This window comes from Cyprinus carpio, chromosome B7 (genome assembly GCF_018340385.1).
Source record: "Cyprinus carpio isolate SPL01 chromosome B7, ASM1834038v1, whole genome shotgun sequence".
Lineage (NCBI taxonomy): Eukaryota > Metazoa > Chordata > Actinopteri > Cypriniformes > Cyprinidae > Cyprinus > Cyprinus carpio.
In genome coordinates this window covers 24,791,668-24,811,890 of record NC_056603.1, presented here as the reverse complement: position 1 = coordinate 24,811,890, position 20,223 = coordinate 24,791,668, and the positions used below count along the sequence as shown (strand labels likewise).

The window sequence follows — 20,223 nt, the reverse complement described above, 5'->3', positions numbered from 1 at the left end:
GCATTTTATATGTAATTTATAATTCAGTGATAACACAATGATAATTCAATGAGGTACACAAAACACACACATTTAATAACCCATATCGGTCGATTGCTACTTGATGTGACACTGGACCGTCAAGACATTTTCACACACAGACTGTATCTCATAAATCCCACACAGCCTCAAGGATTTCTCCAATCTTCCAAACATGCATTAACAGAATAACATCTCTTCCAAAATCCTGGACTCAGTGGGATTCTCTGCTCTAGCTCAAAATGTCAGTGTGTACAATATAACAAATAACATCTCTTCACCATTTTGTTCTTAACACAGATACAAAAAAGTGAATACATGTTGCACAGAAGCCCATAAACCAAAAACAACATGAAAAACCATCTCTAGCAGTCATTCACATAATCCTACCCTTCACCCGTCAATACAGCAGAAAACTGGGCCGACCTTTCCACTGCACCACACACACGGGCCCCTACAGCATATTTTAAGTGTTATAAATAAGTGGCCCATTTTTTTTATTCTTCACTTCCCCTCTCTCGTCAGGTCATGAGAGGCATTCTTCTGTTCCAGATACACAATGATGTTTTTTCACAGCAGTTACACAGCTGTATAACAGGCCAAACAAACCTGTAAGTTTCTGCAAAAAAGAAAACACTCATCCCTTGGTCCAAATCCACATCGTAGTAAAACAAATATAGATGGAGGCAAAAAGAGCGATAAAGACACCTGTGAGACAAAGGATGACATTTGAAACATCTGTTAGTCATTACTGCCTGTAAAATGAAATCAATAAAAACTTAAAGCACAACAGGGCAGCGAGTAACCTTCAGTTGCTAAAGGAACATCTATTACTCTATGACACATTACTTGGCAAAATAGAGACTCTATCAAAGCGATTTATTATGTGTGACTTTGACTGACCTTTATTAAACTCATCAAAGCTGGCTGCTTGGTAAAGGAAGTCTTCTTATGCATGTATTCGTGAGTGCATAAAGATCAGTTTAACGCTGCAGAAGAAATGCATGCGTGTCTTAAATATAATTCAAGCATTCATGCTTTCTTTCTGCTTTTCATCTGTTTGTGACTTATTTTTCACAGTGTGTTATCAGCAGCATGCCACAGTAAACACGTCTCTTGAATATACCTGGGGAACTGATGATATGAACAGTTGCAACGCATTGTGAGTTTATTAAAAAGCCAATGTTCTTTGTGAATGCTATAGACAGATGTTAATGAGCACTGCACTGTGTAATTAACTGCATAAACGAGGCATTATAATTAAGACACAGAAAAGCTTTCTTGCAAATCAGGTCTTGGGGGTCAGGAATAAATTAAATGGAACAATTTCAAAGGCACCAGAGAGGCGTAATTGCTTAGGTCTACGGCAGAAGAAAACAGTTGCTTTAGAGCAATGGCCAACTGTAAAAACAGCATTAACATGAGCTCTTTTTGTATGTGAAATGAGACTACTCTTACTGTTAATGACAGCCTCCCAACCATCAGTGCATCAGTACATAACCAAAAAGGTAAGTTCCAATGCATCCAATTCATTAATAGTGGAAAAGTGGCTATGTTCTGATGATCTGCATGTTAAAAGCATTTTTAGATCAAAATGATTAGCAAATGAGCATAATGTATATGTTTACAGAAAGTGATAAACAAGCCATCATGTGACTGCACTGTAAAATAACAATCTCATGGAACAATACTACTAGTTAGAAAGTTTTGGATGCAGTTAGACTTTTTAAAGGGGTCATATGATGCTGCTAAAAAGAGCATTATTTTGTGTATTTGGTGTAATGAAATGTGTTTATGTGGTTTATTTAAAAAAAAAAACACATTATTTTCCACATAATGTACATTATTGTTTCTCCTCTATGCCCCGCCTTCTGAAACGAGTCGATTTTCACAAGACTCATCTCTCTGAAAAGTGAGGTGTGCTGTGATTGGCCAGCTATCTAGCACATTGTAATTGGCCAAATGCCTTAAGCGTGTGACGGAAATGTTACACCTCTTAACATATTGTGAAGCCTTGTCCGGCCGGAGTGTTGAGACAAAAACATAAAACCCATTATAAATGTGATATAAACATGATTTCTAGTCATTTCTTTTGGAAGGAGGGAGTGTTTTCTCAGAGGCTGGAGGCCTAGAGTGAGCCGCGGTCTAGAGTGAGCCGCAGCCGGCTTGTGTGAGCAGAGGCGGGCGGCTTGAGAACAGTGCGGCAGGTGGATTCTACAAAGGAGCGTACCTTGGTCTTGCAGCTACAAAATGTGACGAACCCGTGCTGGACGCCGCTTCGTCCACAGTGAAAGCCGATTCTGCGATCCACAGTGCAACGTTGATGTATTTCCTCAGCGACCAGCATGGATCAGCTCTAGGCATGACGAAGCAGATCTCGTCCTCTTTTGGAAGGCCAAACAAAGTAGTTTCGCTTTCACAGTGAAACACACAGTGTCTATACGACATGGCAGCAGCGGCAACAACAATACTACAACGAGAATAAAAGGTACACCTTCTTTCTTTGCGTGAACATCTGGGCGGTGTTATGCAAATCTTCCCACATACTGACGTAGATATGTGGGGGCATGTTAGAACGAGCCATTTTAGGTAGGTGTGGTTGACTTTTTATAAATAATATCTCTTTGGATTTGAGACTTTAGTCTTTGCAACTTCACAGATCTTCTTTATTCACCAAGAGCTTGTAACACTCCAAAGAGAAAGGAAAAATTGAAATCGCATCATATGACCCCTTTAAATGGTTTTGAAATAAGCCCTTTACGCTGAGCAAAAATAGAGTAGAAAGATATTATTAAAATTTCAAATAATGTTTTCTATTTTTATATATTTAATTTAAAATTTAATTTTTATGGAAACTATGATTCTTTTTTATAAGTTATTTAATTGATTATTATTATTATATTTTTTATAGTGAGATGCCACCTTTCTTAATAAAATATTAGCAGTAAATTTAGATTACCACATATGGGTCTGAGAATAATATTCCCTGACAATATTTCAGCAATCATGTTGTGTGTTGTTTAGCTGTTTAGAATCAGTATTAGCAGATGAATCGCTACTGATCTAATTGGTCAAATGAGTTTACAAAAAGATTGTTTGTGATTCAGATTGATTCATTCAAGTTCACACACACACACACACACACACACACACACAATGTGTCATTTGTAGCAGTTTCTCACACCACAACAGGATACTTCATAAGACAGCGCTGGATGAGTTGAAATTTACCTACAGTATACACTACTGTCCATGTGTCAGTGACAAAACTGCTCTCTATTGCAATGTGCTGTTTGTGAAAGAGCAACAAACCTTATACTAAAATAAAGTTTTTATACATATCATAATTAACAATATCAATATGGGTAAACTTTTTGATGGGGGTCCTGTGCCTCAGTATGAAAGACTACAGTCATGGCCAAAAGTTTTAGCAGTGACATAAATTTTGTTTTTTGCAAAGTTTGCACATTAAGCTGTTGTGGGGTTCATTCACATTGTTTCTAGATTATTGTGTAGAGTGATCAAATGCATTTTAAATAATTGCTAAAAGCTTCATTGGCCAAAAAATGAAGAAAACTTTTCACAAAAAAGCAAATGTCACTGTTTTTTGACACAAAATGACCAGCTAACATGAATTAACTAATTATATCAGCAGCACATGTGAAAGTGTGAATGAATACTAGTCAGGTATCAGGTATCAAAACGTCCTGCAAGAGTGACTTCCTCCAACGATCCATGAGCAAATTAGTGATGATCCGTGCATTTTCCAGCATGATGGAGCACCATGTCACAAAGCAAGAGTGATAAAGAAGTGGCTCGAAGATCTTACATTGAAACTTTGTATCAGTGGCCAGGCAACTCCCCGGATCTCAATCCCACAGAGAACCTGTGGTCAGTCCTCAAATGATGAGTGGACAAGCAGAAGCCCACAAATTGCAATCAATTCTGAGAACTAATAAGGCAAGAATGGATCGACATTAGTCAGGATTTGGCCCAAAAAGCTAATATCCAGCATGCCAGAGTGAGAGGTTGTGAAGAACATTATATTTTATATATTTTATATTTTATTATTTTTGGACGACTGAAGAAATGCTACTGTGCATTACTTAACATTTCCTTTCAGTTGGTGGACTAAAACAGGAAGCCCAACAACTAAGCAAATGACTGCAGTAACTCCAGGCAGCTCACCATGGGAACGTTGTCAAACCCCTGATTGCAGCAACATCCAACTGTAAAAACCACAGAAAAGCTCAACTGGCAGCCACTCAAATGCAACCCCACAGAAAACCCTTTAAATAATGCCCAAGCACCATCCACTTTGTTGAGTGAGTTCACACATCTGCAGTCAAAACCAACTTTTTACTGTCTGCGGTGTGTCACAGACATAGCTGCCACAATCCGGGGTGAGTTGAGGGATGGACAGAGACTTATCACAGGCGGAATTAGCAAAACAAGACAAGATCAGTTATTCGATTTACAGTTTATAAAGAAAACTTGAAAGCAGTTCATCCAAAAATAAACATTTCGTCATTAATTACTTACTCCTGTGTCATTCAAAACCCATACGAATTCTGTTCATCTTTGAAACACATGAAGATATTTGTAATCAAACGTGAAAGATTTCTGTTCCTCAATTCAGAAGTCAACTACACCACAACTTTTCCAATTCAAAAAGTTCATATTATGCAAGTAAATGAGCAGTTGAGTGGTTTAAAGTCTTACGATCACTTTATATGATAAACAGATTTAATTTAGACTTGTCATCACATATAAACATTTAGCAACTAGTGCTGTCTAATGATTAATCGCGATAAAATACCAAATAAAACATTTTCATTTACATAATATACGTATATATGTGTACTGCGCATATTATGTATATACATGTATAAAAACACATACATGCATGTATACAGTGGTGTGAAAAAGTTTTTTTGTATGTCACACTTGAATGATTCAGATCAAACAAATTTTAATATTACCCGAGTAAATGCAAAATGCAGTTTTGAAATAATGATTTCATTTATTAAGAGACAAACGCTGTCCAAACCTGCCTGGCACTATGTGAAAAAGTAATTGCCCCCTAAATCTAATAACTGGTTGGCCACCCTTTGTAGCAACAACTGCAATCAAGCATTTGCAATAACTGGCAAATACAACCACACATTAATGTATACGAATTTTGGCCCACTCTTCTTTGCAGAATTGTTTTAATTCAGCCACATTGGAGGGTTTTTGAGCAGGAATGGACTGTTTAGGGTCATGCCACAGCATCTCAATCGGATTTAAGTCTGGACTTTGATTTGGCCACTACAAAACCTTAATTTTGTTTTTCTTGAATCATTCAGATGTGGTCTTGCTGGTGTGTTTGGGATCATTGTCCTGCTGCACAAAACTTATGGCCGGACATTCTCCTTCAGGATTTTCTGATAGAGTGCAGAATTTATGCTTCCATCAATTATGGAAAGTCTGCAAAGCAGTCCCAGACCATCAAACTACCACCACCATGTTTGACTGGTAGTATGATGTTCTTTTTATGAAATGTTGTGTTGGTTTTATGCCACATGTAACGGCACACACACATTCCAAAAAGTCCACAGAATATTTGCCCAAAAGTCTTGGGGATATTCAAGATCAAATCAATGTTTTGGAAAATGTGAGACAAGCCTTTGTGTTCTTTTTGGTCAGCAAATGGCTTTTGTCTTGGAACTCTCCCATGGATGCCGTTTTTGCCCAGTCTCTTTCTTATTGTTGATTCATGAACACTGACCTTGATTGAGGCAAGTAAGGCCTGCAGTTCTTTAGATGTTGTTCTGGGTTCTTTTATGACCCGCTGGATGAGTCGTCGTTGAGTAATTTTGGTAGGCCAACCACTCCTGGGAAGGTTCACCACTGTTCCAAGTTTTCTCCATTTGTGGATAATGGCTCTGACTATGGTTCGTGGAGTCCCAAGCCTTATAACCCTTTCCAGACTGATACATGTCAACTATTTTTTTCCTCATCTGTTCTTGAGTTTCTTTAGATCACGGCATGATGTATTGCTCTTTAAGCATGCTTCACTTTGTCAGACAGGTTCTATTTAAGTGATTTCTTGATTCAGCAGGTCTAGCAGTAATCAGGCCTGGGTGTGGCTAGTGAAATTTAACTCAGCTTTCAAAAATAATGTGGTTAATCACAGTTCACAATCACAATCAAAGTGGCCAAATTGCCGCCACAGGCCTTTGTCAATCATGGTCTCCTAATAATCCCCATCCACTTGATTGCTGGTGTGAGGTGAGCGCACTGGCGGCGTTGTACTGTGGCTGACGTCGCATCATCCAGGTGGATGCTGCACAGTGGTGGTGGTTATGGAGAGACCCCCCCACTCACCCCCATATGATTGAAAAAAGTGCTTTGAGTGTACAACTATACACAATAAAGCGTTATATAAATGCATCTTTCATTCATTCATTCATTTAAGAGAATTTTTCAAGTTGGGCCAGGTAGGTTTGGACAGCTTTTTTACTTTAATAAATGAAATCATGATTTAAAAACTGCATTTTGTATTTACTTGCATTATCTTTGTGTAATATAAAAAAAAAAAATGTTTGATGATCTGAATCTTTTAAGTGTGACAAATATGCAAAACATTTAAAAAAAAAACAGGAAGGGGGCAAAAACCTTTTAACGGCACTGTATATTTAAGAAAAATGTTATGTTTATATTAAATCTATTTATATATAAAATAAATTTATACATGCAAATATTTTCAATATATATATTGTATGTGTGTGTGTATATGCATAATAAATATACACAACACACATATATTATGTAAACAAAAACTGATATTTTGGATGTGATTAATTGCGATTAATCGTTTGACAGCACTATTATAAACACACATACATAGAGAACATCAAACACACTTGCTTGAGGTACGAGAACCAGTGTACTCGGACATGCGCTTTGATCAAATTTTTGTTTGTGACTTTTTTTTTCTTTTTTAAAGAAATCTCTCAGATTTCATAACAAATATGTTAATTTGTTTTTCAAAGACAAACAAATGTCTGATTAAAAAGGTTGATTAAATTATGACAATTTTAATTTCTGGGTAAACTAACTCTTTAACATTTCTTGCAAAACATAAATATTAATTATAGTAAATTTAAAAATACATGGCTAAATAAAATTACTATTTTATGGTGGAGCCAGTTATAATGGTAGGGTAAGTAAAAACTGGAACTACTGTCATGGCAGGCTTGCAGAAAAAAAATCCTTTCTGTTGAGCCATGAAACAGTAAGTGGGGCCATAAAAAAGCCTCATGCCATGTGTAGAGCTCTTTCTGAGATTTACTATAAACCCCACAACAGAACAGAAAACCCAGTGTTTGCCTGAAAGTGTGGTGAACTGGAGAAAATGTGAAAAGTATGGGATGCGTGTACATTTTCTTTGAAAACAAATCTTGAGGTACAGTGGAAATCTACATAAAGAAATACATGGCAAAGTTAGTCAGTCAACCAATGTGAACAAGTTTAGGGGTCACATCAGACAACAAAATTACATAACTCATAGTACTAAATGCAAACAATGCAATCTTGCCAAACTTATGCCAACACTGCACAAGGACGTTTGACCTGCAAGCTGCTGCATAAGCGTAACCTTAACCTTACAAGAACAGTACCAAAAATGATCGAGAGAACCATAAGGTTGTTTTGTAGTATGAAACCGCTCATTAGGGGTGAATAAAGCGATCTTCAGCAGGCTGCTGGAGTTTTCAAAAGGCAAAATTGATGCATGCAGCACTACTGCGTTCTGTCCTATGGTGTGACGCTGTGACCCACCTTATCAGACTGCTGCATGTAGCAGTACATAATCCCCCGCATGCACTTGATGGCAGAGTGCTCCAGTTCATGAGTGCGGCCCATGTCATCATCAATGCGCCTGTGCAACAAACATTCTGCATGAGTTCCTGGAAAACATTGCATTATGTTGAAAATGCATATTTTAAATATCAAAGAATCTGCAGCATGCCATTACCATCTAACTACGTCAAGTGCTGCAACCTTCACAGGCATAAAAAAGCAAACATGCAAATTAGACAAACCTTTAACACAGTGTAGAGCATGCACATGCAAACGCCACCCACATATACTCTTACAGAGACAAACAGAGAATAAGTAATGGGTTCAGGCCTTGCTGTCAGATTGGAATCATCTTAATTAAATTCTTCTGACAATGCTAATATGCAGAGGTGAAGACTGATGACTACGTCTGTCTCTGATAAACGCCTGCTCTCTATTTTTATCCTCGCATTCGTCCTCTAGAGGAACAACCCTCTCCAGGAGGAGTGAGAAGGGAAAAAAATAACACTTTGTCTTAGGAGTTCAATAGAAAGTCTCTTTCTTGGGTGCCCTCCTACAAATCTTGTAACCTTGACCCGGGCCCCCAGAGTGCTGGTGACCTGCTTTAGAAAGAAGCGAGGTTTGTGTGTGTTTGTGCATAGGATAGATATATTATATGCATTTAAAATATCTACTGTATAATTCCCTTTTTACAGAATACTGAAATTCAGTAAAGATATTGTGAAATTATGAAAAAATAAAAGGTCAATGAATCTTTATATTATGTCAGTGTTTTTTTTTCTAAAACATTTCAACTTTGCCTTTCTAGTTAAAAATTACATTAAAATTCTGCATCCTGTGTGCTACCTCAAATCAATCCAGGACTGAATTGGAATTTAAATGGCATTCTCAATTATTATTATAAATGACAAACAACCATGGCTGTCAGAGATAGAGTAAGAAAATGAATAGGGAAAATAAACCTACAAAAGAATATTCAAGTGTTTGGTTGTCCCAGTCAGTGTTGGTTCAGTTATTACGAAGGGAAAGAGCAATACCAAACCAATCAGACACTGCCTAGAAAAGGTCATGCATCAAAACCTCCCGCCTGAACAAAAAGGACTTTTATTGTGTTTTTATGAAGATTTTTTGTCCTTGTCACAAAATGCTTTCTTCAAAGCATCTTATTTTGTGTCCAACAGAAGTCACAGAGGTTTGGAATGACATGAGGCTGAATAAATGATGACAGATCTTACTCTTATTTTTGGAGGGAAACCTGCCTTCAAATGAAAGAAGGAAAGGCGGTGCAAAATACAAGAAAATAACACAAGTGAACCTCTTGGGAGAAAGTTCATTTTTAGGAAGGAAAATGATTCAGAACACAAAGCCAAATCACTGAAGCAGCTAAAGAACAAGATAAATGTTCTACAACAGCCCAGTTAAATAGTGAACCTCAAGAGGAACTTGGGCTTTAGCTCCAATATCTTGTTCAAGGGCATAAAGGTGAGAGTTTGTCAATTCCCCCTTGCAGAGTTTGAACATATAACCTTTAAGCTATCCGGTATCCAGTACATCCCAAGACATCAAGTTCAGTCTAATTTTGTCTTAACTGAGCTTTGGAAACTGCAGTGTAAAACAGCAGTCCACTATTTTGAGCACTGGAACAAATGTACCCGAATCAATGGGCCAAATTGCTCTTGATCAGTGAGTAAACATGCTTATCTCAATGTGATTAAAGCTGCCACTGATATAAATCTATCAAAAGAATGAATACTTACACTACCCTTTAATGGATTATTTAAATGTTTGTGGGGAAAAAAAGTCTCTTACACTTACCAAGGCTGCTTTTATTTGTTAAAAAAAAAATACAGTAAAAAAATCCTTATGAAATATTACTTTAATTAAAAATAACTGTTTTCTGTTTAAATAAAAAAAAAATACATTTTAAATGTATGCTAATTTATTCCTGCCATTCAGCAGCCTCCACTCCAGTCTTCAGTATCACATAATTCTTCAGAATTTTTTTTATATTTTTATTATTATCAATGTTGGAAACAGTTGTGCTTAATATTTCAGTAAAAACTATGATGCACTATTTTCAGGAATCACTGATGAATAGAAAGTTCAAAAGAACAGCATTTAATTGAAACATACATGCCTTTACTCTCACTTTCGATCAATGCTGAATAGAAGTATAAATTTCTTTTAAAAAGAAGAAGAAGAAACATACCCAAACCCTTTTGAATATTAGTGTGTGAACAGCATATTTCATTTTTCATTTTTCATTTAAAGGGTCCTATTCTATACCACAATACTGCTTTTTTGGGCTAAATCATAAACATGAGGTCTGTTCACACCAAGTGACTCAACAACCAGTATGAATAAACATTCACATGTTTTTGTGGATAATAAAACCCATCTGACAATACAGATTCCTCTTGCTCACTAAAATAGCTCACTAACAGATATGCTTTAAAATGGTGTAAAATTGTTTGTTCAGCCTTTTTTCCTTGGCTGTTAAACTCATCTTGTTTTTCCCAGACACCACAGATGGTATATACAGTACACCACTGCATATGGGGCCTCTGTGCTGTTTTTGCTGTGTTGCATATGCACACCACATCACTTATCTTTAGGCTTTTTTTTTTTTAGAAAAACTTCTTCTTAATTATTAATAATCTCTAAATATACAGTATATACTGTAGCACTTAGATATATATGTAGCACTTGGTCATATTGATTATCATCTTGATCATGTAAACTAGAAAAGAAACTTTATAGAATTTATAGAAAGGTATTGCACATACATTACTACTCAGTACTACCTGTATGCCAATGCCAGTGCCCAGATACTGGCAGCACAGTAGAGGGAGTCTCTGACTTTAGCCTCCTTACAGGTGGAACAGGTTTTCACTGAGAACAGACCAGTGGTAGGGCTCTGATAATTCAGAATGGTGCATTTGACTAGAAGAAATGAGAGAAAGACAAAGAAAAAAACAGATACAGTGTTACTATCAACAGCCCACAGCAACAGCAGGTGCCTCCACAAACACTTACTGTACCTTGCTGTTTACGCGTCTTTGATGAACACGTTTTCACACCTGTTATTCTAGCTGTCTGACATAAAATACCACTGCATGTATAATTATTTAAGATAATTAAATGTTATTGCAAGTTTCTCGTCTTCATCAATATTATGAAAAAAAAAAAACAGTAAAAAAGATAACACAGCTTTATCAATCACTGTGCCCAACTGTTAAACTTTCTCTCTCTTCACTGTGATTTTTCTTTACTAATGTATAATCAGGCTGAATAGGGCACTTCATTTTTCATCAGCACATTACAGCAGCACAAATGAAGGGGACATTCATTCCGAGCCATCATTTGTTATGTAGAGTTTGGGTCAATTCAAAGAGACAGTGCCAGCAGGGCTGGTGGATAAAGAGACACTGGGGGGAATTAGTCAGAATATTAATATACTCTTCAGAGAGACTGCAGCCAGGATTACTCCAACTCCCATCGGAAGAATCCGCCAATCCAGAAAGGGCGATAAATACGTCTTCATCTGATTAGGCCTTGTACTGTAACTGCGGTTGATGCTGGCAGGACTGAAAGGAAGACTGCAGTTGGAGCCTTCCAGAATGTTTCAGGGAGGAACAGTTGAGAGCACAATTAATCTGGTGAAATCTGCCTCACAGCCTGCTATTACTGCCCATTTGCTCCTGTGAAAACCTTAAATTACTAATCAAGAAAATCTCATTTGCAGTCACTTCACAATTAGGGCGACATGCAGAAAATCAACTGTGCATTAAATGACGACTTCTGAGAAAAGAAAAGAAGCGAAATGACATATTATTCACACGCATCTTTAGCATGAGGGATGGAATGCATCACAGCACTCTAGATGCAAATTCTTTGAAGACTGCATCTCTCTCATCATCTATCAGCATAATGCACCTCTAAATCAATCCCCTAAATCTGCACACACAAACATGAGGTTTCCACGAAGAGGCCATTTTTATACACCAAGAGGAAAGGTGTGTGTGTGTGTGGGGGGGGGGTCATCACAGAGAGTGAATGAAGATGGAGAAAATAGGTGGAGATTGAACCACACAGATGAAGAGAGGCAGAGGAAGAATACAAAGAAAGAAAGAAAGAAAGAAAGAAAGAAAGATACTTTTTTGCCCATTAAAAGTTAAAGCTTGTTTTCTCCAACCTTAATCTTGTGGAGGCAGGGGAAAGATAGCAGAACTGCATTCACAACAAACAGGCCGGAGAGGAGAAGAAGAGGAAATGAGAAGCACTGAAGCATGATGTCATTACCACATAAATAGGAAAACCCAGAAAGAGAGCGAGAAAGACAGAAAAATGAGAAAGACCCGAGATAAAAATGGCAATAACCTTCTATAAAAAGTTCCAAATAACATACCGTGCATGTTGCATGTAATGTGCTGCATTCATATACAGTACTTATAGTAAGCTGAGATGCATTTCAGCTCAGAGGAAAAGTCTACCAAAACCATTACTATCTGAATTATGAAACTTACCACATTTATTTCTAAGAGAATGACATGGGGATTCGCTTTCAAAACGGGATTACCCTGTGCTAAGTATTCTGCTAATGAGCTGAGAGATTGAATCAGGCGTACTAGACAAAACAAATACACCATGCACACAACTTTCCTATAATATTTTAAAACAAGCAGCTAGAGTCTGTTCTTTGTATTGAACCATAAGGTCAATCTGAGATGTTTATGTCCTCCATCCATTGGTCAACCTCCTTTTTTGCAATAAGAATTAGACAGACATATCCATGTTCCACTCTCCACAATTTGCATGCATATAAATGTAAACAGGGCTCTAGGGTGCGACCAATTTGGTCGCACGTGCAACCTAATTTCTCAATGGTGTGACTCCAAAAAATCAGAGGTCGCACCGGTGCAACCAGCCGTTCGAGGGAAAAAAAGTCTCTGCGACTCTGAAAGTCTCCCTGTGGTTCAACAATAGACACTAGAGCCCTGCATTTCAGCCCAAGCCCGACCGTCCCCGACTTTTTTACGCCCCTCGAGCTGGCCTTCGGGATAATTTTCACGTCATAGCTCAGACGCAGGCCGGGCCTCCCGCCTGTTTTAGACTTCTCCTTACTTTCATATTTTAGACATCCATCAATTAGTGATGAAAAAAATAAAAAATTGTTCATTATTGTGAAGCGCTCCTGTTAAAGATGAGATAGCAGATGCAAAAAGTGCATCATGTTTGTTTTTTGTATATTTTTTGTATATTTATATAAGCACAATGTATGTATATTTTATAAAAGCACAATGTTTTTTTTGATATTGTTAGGAATGATGCATTACTCTTACAAAAATGACGGCATATCCACTGAAAAAAAATTCTAGTGATCACGCTGGCATCTCCATGTCCTGAAGCGTCTCCGCACAAACTATTGGATATAGTGCATATTTATCTGGGTCTAACGTTTAAACATTGTTATATGCTTGAACTGTTTTATATCTATAGATTTTATTTTAGGTGAGTCGTGATGATTTGAGAAGGCTAAATTGATCAAACATAGGTTCACTGTCTAACGCTGGCCACTTGGTCGTTACTTTAATAAAATAAAATAAAACCTATATTTAACAAAAAAAAAATGCTCCAAACGTTTTTCTAAATTAAATTAATAAAAAAAAAAATTATGAAACGAAATATAATCACTTTGCTAATACATTCAAAACTGAACTATTTTAATAGCTGAAACAGTAGTATAAGCTGTTTAGGGACTGTTTAGCTGTTCAAATCAGACACTACTGTAGAGCATCCCTTCATTCAGACACAGTGAAGATCTGATCAGAATCAGTGTAGAGGGGCCAAGTCTGGAAGATTTTGCTGCTAGAGAGAGTGTGGCCAGCTAGTTTAGCCAAGGCCAAAGATCAAGAAGGCCAAACTACAGGAGTTGGCCATCCAAGGGGCATGTGACTGCAATGGAGGATAGTCCATAAGACATTGAGCCATGAGATGTTCAGTTTGAAGCTCTTAAAACACTTAATTTAGATTTTCTTTTTATTTCATTTATCTTGAGATGTTTTAAGTTTAAATATCGGCTCAGTGAAGCACTTTAAGCACCAACACTTTTTCAGTAAGTTACCTTTCTTGTAGAATTGTGCTTCAAATAAAGAACTTTATGTTGACAGGATTGTTAGTTAATCATTAACAAGTCAATATTGCCTATATGGACAGCGATTATTAAAAAAATAAATAAATAAATAAAAATAAAAAAAAAGTCAACTTGTAAAACTGCGGTGTTAAATGAAATAAAAAAAAATATGCGCACAACTAAAACAAGTTATGGTGCACCTAAGAAAAAAAGTTAGGCGCACCAGTGCAACAAGTTAGTCTAGAGCCCTGGAAAATAGGGCACAGATCTGGTGGGGTCATATTCTCTCTTGTCCTGTAAAAATATCTTTAAAAACAAGACGCATTTAAGAATTAAATCACTAGGATCCATTTCGTAATTCTTTTCAAAACAGAATCTGTGTGAACACAAGTGCAGTCTTTGTAGGCCATATAAATCATTTTCTATTGCTTTGGCACAAAGTACATTGTATGATTACATCTTTCAAATTGCATGAATATTTTTCTCACCGAGGCATAATGACCACCATTATACTGTAACCAAGTACCTACACTACATTTCTACAGTAGTAGCATAGTAAACTTTAGTCCACTGTTTTTTCCACAACTCGGCACTGCACTGCGTCTTGATATGTCCGGAGTATCTTTATGATTTGGTTTCTGCGTTTCTCTCTTGCAAACACTACATGCGTTTATCAGTGGGTGGGGCTAAACAGGCAGTGATGTAGAAGTAGGCGTTGATGAACTTCTGCAGAGGTGGTGTTTAGCCACACTTTTACATCATAGAGTGGTACAGTCGTTTGGATAGACTGGCTTCAATATAAGCTGTTTTTAGAATAACGAGAAAGTTTTGAGTTCTGAAACTTACAGGATTTACAAGTTTTTATAATACAGTGACCTCTTATATGTCAAAAGATCAAGGGAATTTTGGTTTCTCTGTTCACCCCTTTAAGGAACAATTTTGCACTGTAATGTAAACATGCACCATGTAACATACTGTACTGAATTCTAAACAGTAGAGAGCTGTCATTCTTGTTTTTTCAAGAAATTTTACAAATGAAAACATAAGCGTAAGTATTGATAAATGTGTCCTAGTCATTGCAAAAAGTATATTTTGTTATAGATTTTTTACATTTTAATTCCCGCTATACTTTGTTAGATTTTTCTGAAAACTGGATTATTATCTAATTTTATTTTGTCATGTTGCTTCTCAAGCAAAATGAATCTTGTAGATGTTTACTGGAAAACAAGAGCAAAATAGACTATATTAATAAATGAATTTTTTTTTTTTTTTTTTGTGCAGTGCATCAGCACAAATATCAGTCTTCCTGCCACTGCCACTAACAAGTTCACCCTCACCTGCGGGAATGATCAATCATTATGATATCATCAACAAACCAGCATTCAACAAGTTGGAGATAATTCTAAATCAGTGGTTTACAAATAACACATACATTTAAGCTAAGCTAAATAACCCCAAAAACATTAACGAGTGACCGATCTATTTTCATCTTTAAGAATTAATAGAACTATCAAGAAAACTCTTATTCTTCCATACGCTGTTTCATCTTTTATAGCAGTATTTGTTGTCATGTTGAAAGTGAGATTAGGTGAGAGGAGAGGGAGAAAGAGGGCAGGCAGGAAAAGAGATGAGTATTGATTAAGAGCAAAAGGCACAGAGGAGCTCAGCAATGAGAAACCGTACTAGCTCCAAATGAATCTTTTAGTGCTTGGACTCAACTCATTTTCTGGGTATTATAATTAAATGTAATGGTTTGGAGACTTTTTGAATCCTCTAATTAAATTAGGAAACATCTTGCCATAATTAAATTATTTTTAAATATGAGTAAACACTTAATACACAGATCAACTATAATAGAGAAAATCAGGAGTAACTTTGCAATTTGTACACAGCTTGACACCTTAAATGCATTGCTTTATAATTTTGTCCTTGTAATTAAAATTAAAAGAAAGGTGTTGCATCTAAATGAAGCCATGACACAACAGAATGAGGTTAAATGCCTCATTTAAAGACCATAATAGAGTGCCCAAAAAATGTTCTTTAACTATCCTGAGCCAACCATTTCATAAAACGCTCAATTCTTAAACCTATATGAAAAAAAAAATTACATCCAGGACATAAATTCTCACCTGCGCTATAGTAGCGGTCAAGTTTCTCCCAAAGGGGCTCATCCTCCCGGTGCAGTATGGATAGCTTAAAGGGTTCATAGATGGAGCCTGATCATAGAAAGTAAAGAAAGATGTTAAAGAACATGTGAATCAGCATAGATCTGAAACACTGTGATGCTGATCTCGTCTTTAGATGCAATTCAAGTATCCCTGGATGGACGTGATGAGCTCACTTCAAAGTCAGCATGGCTTCTTGATGATGCTACTATAGACTACTGACCTGCTACAGGCCCACTTTGGGCTACTTAGTATGCAGAGGTTGAGCTGACTCACCAAAATCAAAATGTGCTTCATTTAGTCTCTGTAACCTAAACGGTTTTCTGTTCCATTTACAATGCTAAGAGCAGCGAAATGTAGATTTACTGGGGTGCAAAGGCAGCAAAGCATGCCAGGAAAACAATCAAAGCAAAATGCAAAAGACTAAAGCTATTGTTCTCCAAATACATACATCAAATCGAACGTCAATGCAAACACACACAGCTTGATTGCAAAATTGAAGGCACTGGCACAAACTCTGTGAATAATGGAACCTGACACCAGTAGATTCAGCTTTTTCTGTGAGGAGTGAAATTCAGGGGAACCCCATCAACTGGAGCACTATTTCAGACACATTTAACTTTGGAGCAATTTACATTTTAATAGAATTGACCCAGGGTCAATACCTCAGGTACTGAAAATTCACATTTCCTACTAAATTAGCATAATTCCCATCAGCTTTTAAGTAGCAGGGACAAAGCCATCTCTTTTTAAGATAACTCCAGCTAAGCAGTGCACATCCAATAGGCAAACGAAAGATACTCCTCATTTTAATTTCACCACACTGATATAAAAGTAACTTGCCTTGAGAAGCATACAAACCCTCTGTTAACAGATTTGATCAGATATTGACAGAAAGAGATGAGCAGTACTGGACTGCATTACTGATTTCATTAATCACAGAATTTCCCCCTTGATATCACCAAGGATTATTTACATCCGATGAAATATTACAGATGGGAAACTAGAACTATTATTTTCTGTAATGAAAAAGAAAATAAATTAAGCACCAATTAGGTATCAAACAGTCTGAACCAAGACTTTTATATGAATGCACTGGCTTTCAAAAATGAAAACATTATTAACCCCACATGGTTACTGAATGGACATGCAAATAATTACATTATGCGCAACTGAAAGAACGCCTTTTCCATGAACCAATCGCTATGCCCCAACTTACCAAGTTTCTGGAGTTTGCGATGGTCATTCACTTCATTGGCAGTGTTGGCCATTTTTCATTAGGTGAACTCTATGCCAGGCCTCTATTAGTTAAACTACAACATTAGTGTAATTCAGAGGGTTAGCAGAAAATAGAGAGAAAGGACAAATTACATGGAATCACACAGTGAGATTTTCTTCAGGCATGGTTACTGAATGGACATGCAAATAATTACATTATGCGCAACTGAAAGATGATCTGGTATGACTGATGTCAGGGGATGAGATGATAAATAAAATGTGCGAAAATGAGCCAATGCAACTTCTAAGGTTATAATGACTGACAATTTGTGATCCGTAGTCCTATTGTAAAGTGAAGTAGTGCTTGAATGTTTATATTGCTTCAAAATGTAAACTATATTACCTCACAGGATATATAAGGGTATCCAACTTCACACCATACATACTCACGTATAGCGATATATTCTATATTGCAAATCTCAACTGCTTGATTGCTTGTAATCGCAAAATGTAAACTATAATATCAACAGCTCTAATCTGTTCAATACCTCAATAAGGCATTAAGATACTGACATCAGTAATATCCTTACAAATGAGGACAACATTTAGTCATTTAGCAGACGCTTTTATCCAAAGCAACTTACAAATGAGGACAAATGCAGTACATGTAGCAAGGGCTTTTAAATACTATAATAAATAAAAAGAAAACAGAATAGAAAAAGAATAGAGCAAGTTAGTGTTAGAGGTCTTTTTTTATAATTGTATAATAAATGAAAAAAAAAACATAGAATACAAAAAGATTAGAAAGCTAGTTAGATTTTTTTAAAATAGATAAAGCTGTACAAATAAAACTATTTTAAAAAATTGTCATGGCAAAACAAAATTTCTATAAAGCTGTACAAATAAAACTATTTTAAAAAATTGTCATGGCAAAACAAATTCTGTCATTGTTTACTCACCCATGTTGTTCTAAACCCATATAAATTTGTAGAACACAAAAGAAGATAATATTAGGCAGAAGGGCAGCCACTGTTTACATTCATTGAGTATTTTTCTATACAGGTTTAGAATAACAATAGGGCAAGCACTTTTCTTTTCCACGGTTTGCCTTCCACAAACAAAACTAGCAGGAAGAAACTATGTGTGGTTTTATTTATTTATCTATCTTACATAACCGCATGTGGATTCTGAAACCCCTTTCAAGGGCTACTTGAGTTTTAATGTCAGGCTGAAGCAGACGCTAACAAGCACTGAATTAAGAGGGTTAAAAAGCCTTTCAAAACCTGAGACATTCAGGGGACTGAAGTCTTTTAAAGTGCTACTCCTTAAAAATTCAAAGCCTGATGCTCAGTGTGCAGTTAGTTTCTAAATATAGCCCCGATCGGCGTAAACTTAACGCCTGACCTTTGGGCTCTGCTCTCTGCCACAAAGACAAGACAACTCATGTTAATATGCATCTGCAGCCCGGGCAATGGATCAAAATGCGCCGAGAGAACAAATGCACACTGCTTAATCGTGCTCAGTGCCATGCATCACAAAAAGCCAAACCTCTGATCGCTTAGATCTGGCTTTGAACTCCAGCAGCTTCCAGCCGACACCCGCTAGGCTTGTCATAATGACAGCTAAATAACAACATCACACTCGCACTGCCGGTTAGCCCTCACACTGTCGCAAAGCCTATATGTATTCCGCCGACTGCCGTAGAACGACATGCCGTGTTCCGGTTTGTGGTGACCGAAGCTAAAAGCAAAATGTTGCTGTCATGGGCTTGGTTTTTGACGTTATCATTAGGTTTTGTGGGACAACATGTCACGTTTGCATTGCAGGACGTTACTGGTGACTTATTTGGCCAGGAGAATTCTGGTACGGTAGCGGCGTTCGGTGACTTTAACTCTGATAAACAGACTGACATTTTCATCATCAGGAAGCGTAAGTACAGTTCTGCTCGCTGACGTTAAGATTATCAAATCCTCTTAAGTTGAATTTAATGTAATGTAAGATGCTGCTTATTGTATAATATGTGTGAGGTTTAATAAGATGTGACTGGGTGTTTTGTATAACACAGCGCTATCATGTATTGTTTCTAATGACAGGGGGTGTGGCTTTTTATGCACTGTTTGTTTATTTGTGTTATTGGTGCTGAACGCCCTGATTCTGTGTTATTTCATGAGAATATTGTTTCTTTCAGATTCTGAGTTGGTGATTTTCTTGGCTGATCTTAAAGCTCCTTATTTCAAACCTAAAGTCCATCTGACTAAAGAGGCTTTCCCAAGGTAAGAATACACACTGGCACACACTAACAAAGCCTACTGTATCACTTTCGATACATGAATTTCTAAAGCCTCTAAAATTATCGACATGATCAAAACGTTGCTGAAAAGCTGTTGTACACAATCTTCTATATGCCTTCTGCCACCTGACTAATTTTTAGTTAGTGAACAGCCGTTTATCATAATTCTAAAAATGTTCGCCTGCTTTGGTACATGTATCTTTGTACATTTGTCATGTGTCTTTTGACTTTTAATTAGTAAATAAAAGAATATGTTTATATTATTATCAATAACAATTTCAAGTAAACATTTACTGGACTGAAGCAACCTAGGATTACTTCATTATCCATTTTTTTTTTAGAAACATTATATTAATAATGTGTGCATCAAATGAGGTATAACAGACTTTGAGAATGTTTATTTCTCTCTAATATAATTGTATTGCGTTATGTTTTTCTCCCCCCAGTTAAAATTACATAGCTTTGATCATAAAACAACATATTGTTGAAACATTGACAACTTATGTAAATATACTACATTTTATGTAGTTTGCTATACTGTAACAAAAATCTCA

At 36.6% G+C, this 20,223-nt stretch overlaps 1 protein-coding gene and 1 pseudogene across 2 annotated transcripts in view; one reads left to right on the top strand and one right to left on the bottom strand.

Moving 5' to 3' along the window:
• The window catches only part of LOC109055001, an 80,713-nt pseudogene extending 61,681 nt beyond the window's left edge, over positions 1-19,032 (bottom strand).
• A 25-nt stretch (positions 19,033-19,057) lies between these two features.
• LOC109066360 (T-cell immunomodulatory protein-like) overlaps positions 19,058-20,223 on the top strand; it is a 120,181-nt gene continuing 119,015 nt past the window's right edge. Inside the window, exons 1-2 of one of the 2 annotated variants that reach the window (XM_042728109.1) lie at positions 19,058-19,308; positions 19,568-19,652. In XM_042728109.1, the coding sequence (XP_042584043.1) occupies positions 19,131-19,308; positions 19,568-19,652 (263 nt within the window). In that variant the 5' untranslated portion in view covers positions 19,058-19,130. The remainder of the gene's footprint in view (positions 19,309-19,567; positions 19,653-20,223) is intronic. The other variant, XM_042728111.1, reaches the window with a different exon arrangement.